Source organism: Grammomys surdaster, unplaced genomic scaffold (genome assembly GCF_004785775.1).
Source record: "Grammomys surdaster isolate TR1022 unplaced genomic scaffold, NIH_TR_1.0 129, whole genome shotgun sequence".
NCBI classification, from domain to species: Eukaryota; Metazoa; Chordata; class Mammalia; order Rodentia; family Muridae; genus Grammomys; species Grammomys surdaster.
In genome coordinates this window covers 4,239,801-4,256,082 of record NW_021604587.1, presented here as the reverse complement: position 1 = coordinate 4,256,082, position 16,282 = coordinate 4,239,801, and the positions used below count along the sequence as shown (strand labels likewise).

The window sequence follows — 16,282 nt, the reverse complement described above, 5'->3', positions numbered from 1 at the left end:
TCCCTTCCCTCCCCTTCCCTTCACTCTCTCTCTCCCTTCTCTTCCCTCCTCTCCCCTCCTTTCCCCTCCCCTCTCCTCCCCTCCCCTCCCCTCCCTTTCCCTTCCCTTCCCTTTGTCAGGTATTTTGTTGTAGAGCTGAGAGAAGTGTTTGATATAAGAACCCATTGGACTGTGAGGAAATGGAAGGCAGTCATAAGGTGTACTGGCTGGGTTTGTGTCAACTTGACACAAGCTAGAATCATCAGAGAAGAAGGAGTCTCAGTTGAGAAAATGCATCCATGAGATCCAGCTGTAAGGTATTTTCTCAATTAGTGATCAAGGGGGCAGGGCCCCTTGTGGGTGGTACCATCCCTGGGCTGGTGGTTTTGGGTTCTATAAGAAAGCAAGCTGAGCAAACCAGGGGAAGCAAGCCAGTAAGTAACATCCCTCCATGGCCTCTGCCTCCAAGTTCCAGCCCTGCTTGAGTTCCTGTCCTGACTTCCTTCTGTGATGAACATCAATGTGGAAGTATAAGCTAAATAAACCCTTTCCTCCCAACTTTCTTTTTGCCCATGGTGTTTTGTTGCAGTAATAGACACCCTAACTAAGGCATAAGGGTTGACTTCTCATCAACAGTAGCCCCAAGATCTAGCTGGAGAGAAGGACTTAGTTTCTTTCCCATTATCTTCCATCAAAGCCCCTGGATACAGTCTCATTTAATGCAATGCTCCTTGTGCAGCTTCTCTTTACACCAGTCCTCAGTGAGCTCACAGTTCTAAGTGCATGAGTTCTATGACCGTAGGTCTGGGGAGATAGAGCTCAAGGGTGTTTGTTGTTGGCTGATAGGCACTTAGACCAACCCTGCCTCCAAGAGAGCTGCTCTTAATATCCCTGCTTCACATGTGTCTGGATGTGAGAGGCTGTTAAGAGAAATGGTGTAACCAAGGTGATGTGGGTACACTGGCCGTGTGTCTTAGAGTTCTGAGAAACGCACAGCAGCTATGACAGTGCTGGTATGTTAGGAAACCCCTGTAGCCTCTCTTGGGTGTGTCTAGCAAGGTGAGTGTTTTAAGACTGGTGAAACGAAGTAGCACAGTGGCTTTGAACATTATGTTTCTGCTCTAATTCCATCATGGGCAGATTTCCTCTTGGGAGGTGATTCTTCCTAACCACCTACCATCACTCCAGTTGTGGCATTATCTTGGCACAGGAATTGGCAGCTTCTGTTTCTACCAAAACTGTGGCTGATGCCTTTATGAATATGTGTTCCCCCACAGTAGAGGAATTTGTGAGAGGCCTGTGGTATTCTGTTAACATTTCCTTTGAGAAGTGGCTGATGAGAACCAATATTATTAGCTTGCTCGAGATTTCAGCTGCTACACCTCTGGTTTCTGTTGAGGTGTCTGTGGGGTGGAAACCAAACAGGCGCTGAATGACATGTGGGCATTCAGAGCTGGGCACACAAGAATATGTGTAGAAGTGGATCATACTTCTGAACAGCACATTGTCTGGCAGCTTGAGAATGGTGATGGATGTAGATTTCTCTCGTTACCTGCAGAGAGGCAGGTTGAGGTGCTTGAGCTGTTGGGCAAAAATGCTAACGAGGTGACCTCATCCCTGTGTTCTTGCTGCCCAGCTCACGTGTGTAAACTGTGAATGTCAAGTGGAGCTGAGGCTCTTTCTCCATCTAACAGCTGGGGTACCGTCTTTATTTGGGGGCCTTACTCCTTCCTCCCTTCACTGACCTTCCATGTCTTACCTGCTCTGCCCTAGAACATTCTGATTCTCTCTTCTGTCTCAGAGTGGCCCCTGGAGCACAGAGCGCCCCTAGCAAGGTTGTGCTGTTTTCCTGATTAGGCACCTGTTCCCTGCTGGTGCTCTAGTCCTCTGTCTCTGCCTTTTACTATCTAAATATATTCTTAAAAAAAGGGTGAAGAGATGAGAGGCCTCGTTTTGATTCTCTAACCACTGTTGTCCATAGCAACACCTCAAATGGTACATGCCCAGCTACAGAATAACTTATAATTTGTAAAAGAATACCCCCTTTATAGATGTTTAGATCACTCAAGTTTTTTTCTGTCATAAAATAGGAAAACTCAGTAAACATCCTTTTAAATGTGTCTTTGCACTTAGTAGTCAGATGTTTCCACAAGATAAATCCTGAGGGATGAAATTATTGAGTTGCGATGTCTTGATGTGCATGTGTATAGATGTGTGTATAGTTATTTATACATGTACTTAGATGTTCATGTACTTAGCTGTGCATATGCTTACATGTACACATGCTTAGATGTGCATATGTGCTTATGAGTATATGTGCTTAGATGTGCATATATTTACATGTATGTGTGCTTAGATGTGCATATGCTCACATATATGTTTGCTTAGATGTGCTTAGGGCTTTGAAGTACATTGCCAGACTGTTCTTTAGTTTTACAGTCCTCATCATCCGCATGAAGGATCTGTTCCTCGAATCCTCACAAAGGCTCAAGGGTGTAATTGTTAGCTCTTGTCAGTTGGATGAATCATAAATTATAGCTATTTCTGTTTGCATCATTAGTTGCTAGTGAACTTGAACTATTTTGTTTTCTGGAGGAGCTTATTAGGCATGTGAATTTTCCCATATTTTAAAAATTGCTTTGGAACTCGATTTTTAGGTTCAGAGAAGCTTGATTGTGTTTTTGTTTGAATTATATATTTCCTCATTTAAGAATTAGTTTTATAATTTGCATAACTCATTTTGCTGGTTACATTACTTAGCATAATTTTCCTTAGAGGCTGGAATTCTTTTATGGGTAATTTATCCTTTTGCTTTTTAACTGCAGAGGTGGCATAAGAGTTTCTGAGTGCTTGTATGTTTAGAATCGTCACAGTTGACAGAGTATTTGGCTCATCATCTTTTATGTGTAGACCCTGGAGTCATTGTCGTGGTGGTGGTTGGTTTTGTTCCATGCTTCTTTTCATTTAGCCACGTGTCTGCCCCATTCAGTAAGTCTGTCATCTTTTCCACACACAATTTCAGGGGTTTACCAGGACAGGACGGGTGGCTGTTGCTGGTTGGTGTGGAAGGGAAGGGACTTCCCTCACTGCGTCTCTGTCAGCTTCTCCTCTGTGTGTACTTGAGCCACAGGAGGGCCTTCGGTGATGTGGTTACTTAATGCTTTTTCTGCACGTACTCTGAACCCTCTCCCTACAACTCCCATCCTACAGATAACTGGACTTCCTGTGTTGCACTTCCTTGTTTCTGCTCTTTTTATTTAGTGTTTTTCCTTTGACTGTCAGAAGAATCCTATGAACTGGTATCCCTCAGTTACGAATATTGTTTTCTGTATTTCTTGTTTTTTTTTTTTTTGCTGTATCTGCTTTATTTTCTGCATTAGATCAGTTTTCAAGTGTTTATTAATTATGTACACAATTAAAATAATATAATATCTGTAGATGTTTAATGAAAAATAACCTATGCTGGTTCCTCCCTGTCCCTTCCCAAGCAGCAATCTTTAGCATATTTCAAGGTATTTCTTTGAGAAATTTCTTCTTATTCTCTACTATCAGCCCTTCACTGGTTTTGATTTCCTGAATTTTGACATGTTTTCAGACTATTACAGAGGAGGACTGGGCCCTGTGTTGTCTTCTCACAGAAGCAGTCAGCAGCATCCACACTGTGGCTGGGAGACTAGAAGCCACTACAAGCCAGGCTGCCCTCTGTGGTTTTAAGCCTTTGGCATGTTCATACATGTTTACTTTCTTTTCTTCTTGCAGTCCTGTTGAAGGTTTTTCTCGTGACCCTCTCTGAGGCCCTGGCCTTCTCTCAGATTGCCCATCCCCATGGGAGCTGACATTCTGTATCGTTTTCCAGCTCCCTGTAGACAGGTTAGGCTTTGACTGTTGAGGGCTCACCTTGTCTGCCCTTGTCTTCAACTTCTTTCTCAGGTCATGCCCACTGCCTTTCTGGATCCCATGTCTTCCCCCTTCTTTTTATAGTTATTCTGTGTAAGAATTCTTCATTGCTCCAGATCTGTTCTCTCGGCATTTGTCCAACATATAGAACAAGTGGGACAGAGGATCCCCCCCCCCCATTTTCCTTAGGATTGTTGCAATTAAAGAAACATTTTGAATCACTTAAAGAACATTATTTGCTTAAAATGCCTATGAAAAGTTTTCTGTTACCAATTATGCATTGGAAAACCATGCTGAAATTGTTCAAGTGTCTCTCTTTAAACTTAACTGATGCTCATGATTTTTAAGCAGGAATGTGCCAAGTAGACCATAGATATTGCCTCAAGTCAGAAGTACACATTGACTATAGTTATTTATTATTATAGAGTTGCTTATATTAGTTTGTATTCAACTGTTGCTGTCCTGAAAAATAATAGGTCCATAGAAGGAACAGTGGATGGAGGTAGTCTCTGCCTGCCCTCATCCATAAGTGGAAAGGAAGTGGCTACTTCTGTCTTGAGAACTTTTGGAATTTTATGGTCATCCTTCACTGAAGGAAAACTCCAAGCCACAGGTGTGGGGGGAAGGCAGCTTCAACACTAGCAGGTGGGAAATGCCATCAACACTGTGTTTTTGGTAGGGTGGGGGAATAGATAGAGTAATAAAGTCATCACTACTAGTGGGTATAGTTTGCCATTTATGTGGATAACTGATTTTCAGAGAAGTTGCATATATAGTAAAACTGTCACAGAGTTTTACCTGAAATCTCTTCAGTTTGTAGCCTTTGCGAGTGCCTTGTAAGAGAAAGGCAGTGAACTTAAATATCCACATGGTTCTCCAGTGTTGAGACATGTGAAGAAGTGTTGGATTCTGGTTGATAGATGGCCAGCTGACAAACAGGTTATACCTAATGAATGATCACATTAAGATGTGGCTTATTACAGAACATTTACAATATCTGTGGTTAGGTTCCCCAGAGTGAAAGTACTTAGGACTAGGTAGTTTATATTTAAGAAGTTGCCTCAGGAAGCATATGAGGAATAGAAAGGAAACCAGGAGGAGGAAAGCCCGAGAAGGTACACACCAGGGGAACCAGCAGATTACATCTCAGAGTAGGTCCTTTTAAGAATGTTATTGACCCGACCCTCTGTGTCTAGCCAGAAGTCATCTTCATCTAAGAGGGCAGGTACTGGTTTGAGAGAGTAGCTGTTCACAGGAATGGCAGGTGTCCTCTGGGCTGGGGACATGGAGACTCTGATAGCATCTTCTGCAGGGGCTTCACTTAGGACCCAGGGCTGACTCAGCTTTCCACATCCCATTGTGGTCTAAAACAAGTGGCTACTGAGATGGGAAGACAAGTGGATGCAGCGATAGCCTGTGAAGCCAAGGCCTAACCCAGGGGACTTAGCTAAGCAAGAACAAGAGGAAGGCACCACACCCTTCTAGCTTTGCACGCTGAAACAACAGGGAATTAGAAAATAAAATTAGCTTGCACGATTTCAGATGGGGACAGATGCCTTTTTACTTGATTTTTTTTCTGATTCCCACAAAAACCTCAAGCAGAGTTAATAATGTATGAAAATTAGGTACCATGTGTGCTCTTTGCTTCGTAATGTTTTTATTAAGCAGCTAGTTGATTTAAAAATAACAGAACACGACAGTTGACACAGTGGCAGACTCTGGTGTGTATGGAAACATCTCCTTAAATGTTCTGTCAGGTTTTCCATTACATAGGAATATTTTTAAAAATGCCTTCCGAATTATCACATAAGATAAAATTGTATCAAGCTGCAGTTTGATAAAAAACAAATTGTTCAACTATAAATTCCAGTTGCGTTTAAAAAAAAAATGGGTTAGTCAATTACAGGTTACACATGGGAATGAATGTGTTTCTGCAGATCTCCTCAATGTGTGGTAGATACAAAAGTGCATCTTTTCTGTTTTGCTGGTCATTTCCTGGTTAGAACCTCCTCCCTCCTTTCCTCTCCCACCCTTTGTCACCTGGACTTTAAGTAGTGGGATAAGACAAGTCAAAGACGACAGGTGTCAGACCACAGGCTTCCCAACCGGTCAAGAGATGCCTCAGTTCTGAAGGTGGAAATGAGGATGTGTGAACTTGGCCCATAGCCATTGGGCTAGCTGGTAAGTATTCTTCCTCGGAGTTTGAGTGCGGGTTTCTTTTTATTTTTTATTCTTTGAGAATTTCATACACGTATACAATGGATTATGGTCATGCCCCCATTCTCTATTTCTCCTTCCAGTTCCTCCACGTTCTCTAACAGCTTCCTCTTCTAACTTCATTTTGTAGTTCTTGCCACCTCTTCTCTTCATTACACATAGTGCTGCCCATGTGTGGATGGTGCCATCCTCTGGAGCACTGGGAACATACCAGTGCCTTCTCCTAGGACAGCAATCCTCCCACCTCACCCTGGCATCTATCAATTGCAATTGCTCTTGAGTGCAGGGTCCTGTTGTTCCCTCATTAGTCTATTCCTGAGGACATCCTGCACTATCTCAGAGGACAGTGGACTCCCCTGGTGCTATCCCTGCACTGTTTGGGCTGTATGTACCTGCATGGCACTGGTAGGAAGGCTCTTTTCACACTTACATGGCAGGGGAGAAACTATGATCAAGAAAGGTACCTTCCAGAAATCTTGTGGTTTAACAGAGCAAACTGAGGCAGAGTGAAGTTTTGCTAATTAGACAACAAAGTTCATGATTGACTTTAGTCTGTGATTCGCTTTTCTTAGATATTGCCTTGGAATAGTTAAGTATTCAATAAAACAAGCAAGGACAGCACCTGCTGATCCCTAGGGTGAGAAGGATCATGTGCAGTTGAGATGACTTGAAAAAGCGATGGTTTGCTCACTAGCATTCTTTGTTCACGGATGCTTGGGACAGATGGCATTGTGGAGAGAAAATTCTGAAGCTATTGAGATGAGTTAGCAGGCTGACTGTGTTAGATTGTCTTTGACTCATTCCTGTCTCAGGAGACCTGGTTGGACATGTCCGTCCTTGCACATCCTGTGACTGCCCATGTTGACATCAGCTGAGTCACAGGTGTGGGCAAGCAACCTGGAGGAGTAATGCCTTGTAGTACTCCTAAGGTAATTGCAGGGGGCATTCGAGCTGTATGGTTTGCACTACAAGACATGCTTGGAATCTCTGTAAGGGGTTGGTTGGAACAGAACTTTCCCATCTACACCAGAGTCTATAAAAACCACAGAACTGACTTCATGGAGCTTAAGTTTTTCTTTTGTTATTTTCTTCCCCCTCTAATTAGATTTTGCTCATATGCAGGACAGAACAGTCTGGCATGAAGTAACTGGCATTAAAATAACTCAAAGGCCCGACTGTACCTCACATTATCCTAGCAAGAGTGGGAATGGGATTTGCTGTTCTAGGCCCCAGCAGTCTCAGTAAACCCCAGCATAGGTGAACATTTGCTCCAAAGAGAAGTCAGGTCAACTGGAGGCTTGGCTGGCATTCCTGAGACCTGGCTCCTGCCCAGCCTAACTGGCCTGGACTTGGCTTTGGGCAAGCTTTCTCTTGACTGACCTCATTGTGCTCAGAAACAATCTGGGAGTAATAATGTCTGCTCTTGAGTTCTCAGAATCCCAAAGGGAACAATTGGCTGTTAGGATCTAAGGGGTCGTTTGTTTCCTCAATGTGAGGACGGAGTTTAGAGGACTGAAGTAGAATTTTCACCTTACGTGTATGGGTCTTTTGAGCATTCAGGCTCTCTCTTTTTAAGTTATAGACTTCAATAAGAGAAAGGATATGACCAGACAGGTTTTTTTTTTTTTTGGACTTATCAGAAAAATAATCAAAAATAGCCCATCCATAGCTGCTGTGATTTTCCACTGTTGTCCCTAGTCATGTTGAAAATGAGTGTACCCTTGTCATCTCACTGCAACTGTGACCCTTCCATCCAGTTTTAGAGAGTACCTCATTTGCTCTGAAAGAAGCACAGAGAAGCCAGTTGGTGGGGATCCCTGCAAAGCTGAATGTTTGCTTTAGTTTGGTAAGTTAGGTGTGCCTCAGGAGGTAGGTGGGGTAGGGAGGCAACATCTACAACCTTTCCTGCTGGCTCCACTTGAACCCTTTAAATATTTGTATGGTAGAGCTAGCTGCAGGTTGGAAGACTGTACCTGATTCTCTGGAGATAGTAGAATCTTCAAGGTTGCAGGGTCTGACTAAATGTGAAGCACCAGGACTCAAATGTTCTGATTATTAATGGAGACATCCTCATCACTAGTGCCACTGACACAGGAGTTGCCTTTCACTTCCTAGTTTCTGTCATCGTGGCACTGTGTGTCCTCAGCATGAAAAGATCAGTCTCAAAAGATGCCCCGAGTAATGGTGTGGTGTGAGCGAACAGGATAGTGATAACAATCCCTTATGTCTTTTATGGTAAAGCAGGCGAGGAGCGGGCACTGAAGGCCTGCCTAGCTCTGTCTTCCTCTTGCCAGTGAACTGCTACCCTCATCTGAGCAGTGCCACTCACATCCCTGCAGCTGACTGAGTTCTTCCTCATCATGCACTGTAGGTGAGAGACTCTTTAACCACTCTGCTGAGAACTGGGAGCCTGAGCCTCCCTTCCCTCCAAGGCAGTTGCCCCGTCTGCTCTTGCAAACAAAACTGGCCTGTTCATTCATGTTTCAGAAGGTCTGTGTGGCATTTTTATGAGCCACAGAGCACTACCCATGTCCTTACTGTTGTTTTAACGAATAGGGCACCCAGGCTACCAGTCTGTCTTGATGCCCTTTGCATGTGCCACTTCATCATTAGGAGCTTTGGGATGAGTCCACCAGCACAGCAGTTTTTGCACCCTCCACTCCTGGAAGATGTTCAGTTACGGCTTGAGGGGCAGTGTAGCCCAAACTTGTCCCTCTCTCGTCCTCTTTGTTGGCTTGCCTGACCTTCCCTGGGACTTACTGGGCCTCTGGGTTTTCAGGCTTTCCTTCTGTGACTCTCCACTCCTTTGGCTTCTGTCTTCCTGCATGCAATTTTCTACTCACCCAGCACCGCCTTATGCTGTCTACATTACAGGCCCAACAGTGAGCCAGATGTTCTAGGCAAATAGGAAGGGTCTGGGGAAGTCCCAGGCCCTTTGCATTTAGGTGGGCTTATGGCAAATCCATTATACATTATTTCAAGTGTTTAGAACAGAGACTAGCTTCTGGCAGATAAGTGGGGTTACCAACTATTTTTCTGGTGGATAGTAAGCTCCAAAGAGGCAGGTGCTATGCTATGCTCTGTGCTGTGACCCTGACACCTATTCTCAGGGACTATCTGTTAAATGAAGTTAATATGTTGAGAGAGAGAGGTTACATGATTCCCTAGACAGAAGGTGGGGGTTTCATACCCAGAGGCCTCGGGCCTGGTCCATCTCAGTTGTTTACATGCTACCAAACTGAAAGAAAGCTCATAGCTGGTGTTCTCTTCTCATGGAGCTCTGTGGGTGTTCTGTGAGTGTTTGCCCTCAGTTGCAGGTGTCCCAAATCTCAGTGGGTTTCTAACAGTGGACACTATGAGTGCTATACCTAACAGGGAAGCCCTGCTAGCACTCTCCAGAGGCTTTTATACTCCAGAAGCCCTTCCTCATCCCAAGAATTGTGATGTGGTCAAGATCACCTCACACACATGTGTATCAGTGTTGGAAAGCTTTCTTTGCTATCCCTGCAGCTCCCATGGGTCACAAAACACATGGCATAAGGTCAGGTGTTATTCTTCTTGAAGCAGGAATCTGCTTGTGCACTAGGGAGGGAAGGAAGGAGGGGCTGGGAGGTGACTAGGTGTAGGGGTGACATTGGCTTCTCCATGGATTGCTCACAATGATGATGGGGACAAATTGTTTGGGTACCTGAAGAGTTAGCAAATCCTATAGAGGAAGAGCACAGTGGCATCTCAGTAGGTAATTGTAGCAGTGTATGCATTCAGACATACGTATAAAAATGTGAACACCCTTCGGTAGGGCTTGCTCTCTGCATGATAGCCCAGTTCCCACTCCATCCTTTATATTTAGTTCTGTGTTCCTTAAATACCTGTTTGATCCTTCAGGGTGTTTCCGTTTGCGTGCTTGGCTGCAGAGCACGGCAAAACCTATGTTCAGATTGTTTATTCTTAAGAGTATGCAATTAGAACTTGGGGATATTAACGAAAAGAAAATCCTTTATTTAGATTCTCTAGAGGGGTCTTTGTGTCCAGAGCTGCCATTGGAAGATTGGATTTGACTCTAAGATATGAAAGCCAGACCTTGGGACAAGGTCCACCTCACAGTATGAACATTCTCATCAGTGCACTAAACTTAACAAGGAAAAAAGAGAAAGCTCCAGAAGTACTCAGCATCAGCACCCACGGCTTCCATGTTCACAGAAGCACTCAGCATCAGCACTCATGGCTTCCCTGTTCACAGAAGCACTTAGCATCAGCACCCATAACTGCCATGTTCACAGAAGCCCTCGATATCAGCATCCGTAGCTACCATGTTCAAAGACCCACAGCACTTTGTTTTCTTTTAGACATGGATCTCCTGTTAATTTGAAAGCTAGTCTTCCCATATGAGCTCATGCACAATACCATGTTTTTCTTTCTCTCTTCCTTTCTTATTAGTTCCTAGGAGGGAAGAGGATGGAAAGGAAGGTAATTGAAGAGGAAAGAGAAAAGGGAAGATCTATCTGCTTGAAAGAAGAAAGGGAGGGGGAAAGAGAGAGGTAAAGAGGGAAAGAAAGGAAGGAAAATAGTCCATCTGCTTCTTTGCCCTGAGATATAAATTCCACCTCCTGGATGCATTGGACCCAGTTTTCTGAGAAAAGGCTTAAATTTATTAATTTGGTTCACAGTGTTCTAACAGAGAACTTTATTTGGTGGCCTGGAGCCATGTGGGATTGGGTTATTTTAAGATAAGTAATGTAAGAGAATCAGCGTTGCGTGGTTGGCAGAAACATGGCTGTGCCTATTGCTTAAAGAATTATCACATGTGATTTACAAGCTTGGCTCATGGTGGTGGGGGTCAGGGTTAAGGTGAAGTTCAAACCCACATCTCCACATGTGTGCATTGTGGGACAATGCTATTGCATCTGGTGGATGCTGCTTGGAGCTGTGATGCCCCTGAGAAGCCCCTGTTGCCTGGGATCATGTCCCATCATCCCCTGTGTCAGGAAATGGTATCAGGAGCAGTAGACCAGGCCTTGGGTGAGATGTGGCAGTCCAGCTGGCATTCATTTTGGTACCTGTAATATTCACGTTTCCTGTGTGTTACCTCCAAGATGGAGAAAGAAAACTGAGAGGGCCTCTTACTTTCTGAAACAAATATATTTTCAACACCTGTCTTCGATTGCATCTGTGATTATCCACATATATGTTTGTGTGTATGTGGGTATCTCCCTAAACCTAGTGCATCCAAAAGTAAATATATACCAACAAGCAGCTTGACACAGTGCACTGCAGAACACTGACTCACAAATTCTTTGGTTTTATGAACTAGAAATACAGAAAATAGAAGAAATTGAAGAACTCAGCACATATTGTCAACTTATATTTACCAAAATTATTATTGTTGTTGTTATTATTTGTTGTTGTTGTTTTGGGGTGTTTTTGAGACAAGATTTCTCTGTGTTTCCCTGGCTATCCTGGAACTCACTCTGTAGACCAGGCTACCTTGAACTCAAAAGCTCTGCCTGCCTCTGTCTCCTGAGTGCTGGGATTAAAGCCATGAATCACCACCTCCTGGCTTACCAAAGTTATTTCTAACTAAACATTATTTTATGGGTATGAGTGTTTTGTCTAAAGGTATCTCTGTATGGCTTACCCACAGAGACCAGAAGAGGATGCTGGGCTTCTGGAACTGGAGTGTCCATGTGGGTGCTGGGAATAGAGCAGGGTCCTCTGTAGAAAAAATAAGTGCTCTAAACTACTGAGCCATTTTTGTAGCCCCTGAAATTATTTTAAAATTTTAGCAAAATATACATATAATATCCATCCTAGCCATCTTTAGTATACATTTCTGTACCACTATGTGGATTTACAAGCTAAGGTGATTTTAAAAAAGAATAATACAGAGACCCTTTTCTATCTTCATGGTTTCAAAAAAGAAAGAGGCTTTCAATGTCAAGAGAGAAATAAAAAGCATTCTTCGAGAGGAGGAGCTAGGAGATGGGGGGCGGGGCTTGGAGGCGGATGTTCGAGTGTCTCCGCCAGTCAAAGATAGCTGGTATATCTAGCTTGGATATTGGGTTACACTTCTGATTGTATGGGCATCTTGTTATTGAGCATTACCAAACTTATAAAGCCTTAGATTAACATTAAAATAAAGTTACTAATTAAAAAAAAAGGAAAACCCTTCCCCATCTGTGGCAGAATATGTAAAGGAAATATTTGTTCCTAGAAAATAATGCTGCAGAGAAAATGAAACAAAAGTTTGTGTTGTTATATCCTAGATTCCTAGTATTTAAAAAAAAATACTAAAAATGCTATTACCTTTTCTTTTGACCATTATTATTACTTTAAGGTCTGGAATATGAGCTGTTTGTTACTAGGCCATGGCTAGACAATGAGCTTCTGCTAGTGTGAAGTCAGCTACACTGAGATCATAGCACAGTAGGTTTCACTGGGTGACTGTCAATGAAGGAAGCTCTGTGCTGACATATACCCTGCCATGAGCATCCTTACGTCTGTGGTCCAAGTGTCCTGTGCAAATAGCTCATGGCTGGCCCTAGTCAGGACCAAACTCTAGATTTGGTTTGTTCTTAAAGAATTGAAAACTGAGAGTTATAGAAGAAGCCTGTGTGTATTCAGTCCACATTTTTTCCTCTCCCCTCAAGATAGCCAGTATACTCGAGCCAGTGTCTGTCTTCCCTTCCCTTTGCCAGGTCTTATCACAGTATATAGAAAATTCATCACAGTGTGTAGTGTAAGCTCATCATGACGTGAAGTGTGTGAGCTCATTCTGGTGTGTAGTGTGTGAGTTCATCATGCTGTGTAGTGCTATTTCTGAAACTTTGTTTTTGCACAAACAAAACCAAACCACTGATAGATCCAGTTTGTCTACTCAAATACTCTTGGGTGTGGGTCTGCCCTGGAGAGTGGTTGACCTACTAGGGGTCACACCCTTAAACAAATCAGACTCTTCCTCTTTTAGAAGCTATCAATGGCCAGTAGCTCCTCAGCAAGGGGTGAGACTCCATGCGCCCCTCCCACTGTCCCAATGCTGGGATTTTATCTGAGATGACACAGGTCTTGTGCATGCTGTCAATTATGTAGTTCATATATCCAGCTGGCCTATTGTGCCTGGAAAACATCATTTTCTCGTAGTTATCCACCACCTCTGGCTCTTATCTCTCAGGGGTGGAACCTTGTAAGGGAACTTACCTGGGAAGTCTCTGGATCAATGGTACAATTCAGCACACGCATCTAATTAACACACCGACCAGCCTGGTTATTTGATATAACTTTTCAGGGTAATGGAAATTGGGAATGATAATACTGTAAGCCAATCATTAATAAATTCGATTTCTTGGACCAAATTGAAAGCTATTGATTGTTCATCAATAAAAGGTTGAATTCAAAGTCTGTCTACAAAAGAAGCAGCGCTCTGGAAGGCTGTGTGAAGTGATTGTGGATATGGGGCAGAGCCCAGCTGGGAGAGGCTAGCCCTTCATTGAATTTCTTTCCATGTGATGGAGAAAATACCTTGGTCTGGGAAGCAGATGGAGCTGGGTGTTGCTGTCTCTCGGGCTTTGGTACAGATGCCTTTCTTGGTCCAAGAAAATCTCGTGAACCAAAACTTGGCAAGTATTCTCAGCAGGCCTTGGAGTGGCTGTACTGTGGCTCACAATGTGAGATGACCTAAGTTTCTTCTGACTGTCTAGTCTGTGGTTACTTTGAAACTGTTGGGGAGATAGCAAGGGAAGAATTGGGTCACTTCAGAGCCTGTGCTACCAACCCTTCCCCTCCTCCCACCCCCCAGCTGGATGTTCCAGTGGCTGTTGGCCCATCTGTGACTACCATTAGCATAGTAGGAGAACATGACTTGGGTGAGTCAGGCTTTAGGCTCAGGAATGAATGTAACTGAGACAATGCTCAGTGTATTTTATTTCACAGCCTTCTCTGTTACCTTCCGCAAACAGTGGAATGCTTTGAATATTCTTTAAAACATACTAAGTGGGAAGACAACGTGAGAAAAGCTACAGCACCAGCAAAGAAAATGGTAATGAGTGAGAAAGCCTTTGCCATTTAAGGAAGTCTTCTGAGGTTGAGGAAGAAGCCTGCTGCATGGCTGTCTTTACATCCCCCATGCTGGGTAAGGAAAAGTCAGAGTAGCATTACAGATAGCAGGTAACAATTTTGTGCTAAGAATTTGAGTGCTGTTTGGTCAGTGTTAGTTAGAGCTGTGAGCTGTTGTGATAAACCATGCACCAGGCAGAGGATTTTCCGGTGGTTTCCACCTGGGAAGTTCTGAGACTTTGGCTACTTAGTCATGACTTTACAGCTTTAAACTATTTTCTTTTTTTTTAATCAGCTGTCAAAGCTGGAGAAACAGCAGCAGAGAAAAGAAAAGACCAGAGCTAAGGGGCCTTCTGAGTCAAGCAAAGAACGAAATGCTCCCCGAAAAGAAGACCGCAGCGCCAGCAGCGGAGCAGAGGGTGACGTGTCTTCGGAGCGGGAGCCATAGATGCAGACGCACGAGCTCAGGTAGGAGGTTCTCACCTGCACAGTGTTGTCCCCACACGCTTTAGGGAGCCAGAAGTGACTCAAGGGGACATGGCTGCAAAGGGCAGTACTCATCTTTGTACGTTTGTTCATGGCATCCTTAAGTATGCTACTTTCCAACACAATGAAGGTCATTGCTGTAAGACTGTGTTGTAGTCATTGAAATGTGTACAGGTAGGATACATGCAAGCTGAGAGGCCCAGCCAGTGGATGGTTGTGCGTCCTGCCTGCATTGCCTTGTCAGCCACACTGCCTGGGCCTGAGTAACATCTGTGTGACCTCCTGCCACCAGGCCCTTCAATGTCTTACTCTACCACTCTGTCCACTATTGGCACTCTTAGCTCAGCCCCTCCAGTAGAAGCCCGAGTGCTCTGAAGTCATCATCTCTCACCATTGCCTGGTTTGTATTTTACACCTTTCTCTTCATCCTTCATGACACCACCATTTATCTGTATATTATATGGAGGGAAAGCCTGTGTAGACTAGACTGTCTTCATGCTCACAGCAATATTTCTACCTCTGCCCTGTGAGCACTGAGGCTACAGACATGGACCACCATGCCCAGCCAGCATTACCCATGATGCTTTGTTCTTCACCATTTCCGTGCCCAGGACTGTGTTGAGGTCACTGTTGCATTAAGTTCATCTCCAAGAATCTTCAGTGGCCTTCTGTTTTAGTTTTTCTCATTTCATGTATTATCGAAGCCCCTTGTTTGATGGACACTGGACCAAACACTGGAGTACAGATGTGAAGGATCCATGGCCCAATCTTATCAAGTTTACACTTCAAGAAGAATAGAAACAGTTGTGTCACAGCCAAGTGCACTGTGGCATGGATGGACCGGAGTGTGTGTGTATGTGTGTGTGTGTGTGTGTGTGTGTGGTAGAGAGGACTCTGGAAGTTGACCTTGAAGGACACGTGGAACTTGGGAGGTGAGGGACAGGAGTAGGGAACAGCTGCCAAGGCAGGTGTGAGCAGTGTGTGTTAGCTTGTGGTCACTGTAACAAGATATCTGAGAGAAAGCTTATTTTGGCTTATGGTTTTGGACATTTCAGGCAATGATTTATTGACCCTGATGGCTTTGAACTTTTGGCAAGGCCATATATTATGGTAGGAGCATATGGTGATGCAAGCTGTTTACCTCATAGCTAGGAAGCACAAGGAGGAGAAAGAGGAAGAAGAGACTGCTGGGATTCTACAGTCTCTTTTTAGGAGCACACCTGAAATAGCATTAATTCCTCCTACCAGGCCTCATCTCTCAAAATTTCCACTGCATCCCAGTAGTGTCACAATGGAGACTACTAAGTCTTGACTACGTGAACACTTAGAAGACATTCTAGATCTAATTTACAGGAGGGTGCCAACATGATTTTGTTGGAGGACTGGAAATGATGAAGATAGATAGCTTTAGAAGAGAGGAAGTGTAGATTAGCTGAAGGTTGGGTACCAATGCAGAAAGAATAGAGCTTCTTGTGAAGTTGAGGGGACCTGGTCTATAACTGCCAGGAATGTGGACTTCATCCTGGGATAATGAAGTACCTTTGAAAACAAAAGAGCACAGTCAAGCATAACGTGCAAAGATCATACTCCAGCTCCAGGGAATGAGGCTGGGAAGTAGATAATCCGGTTTGGAGGAACTATAGAAGTCCAAAGA

General features: G+C 43.9%; 1 protein-coding gene across 1 annotated transcript in view; it reads left to right on the top strand.

The window, feature by feature from the left end:
* Positions 1 to 16,282, top strand: part of Dtd1 (D-aminoacyl-tRNA deacylase 1) — a 160,340-nt gene that overhangs the window by 124,851 nt on the left and 19,207 nt on the right. Inside the window, exon 5 of the mRNA XM_028755796.1 lies at positions 14,438 to 14,610. Within this exon, the coding sequence (XP_028611629.1) occupies positions 14,438 to 14,590 (153 nt within the window). The 3' untranslated portion in view covers positions 14,591 to 14,610. The remainder of the gene's footprint in view (positions 1 to 14,437; positions 14,611 to 16,282) is intronic.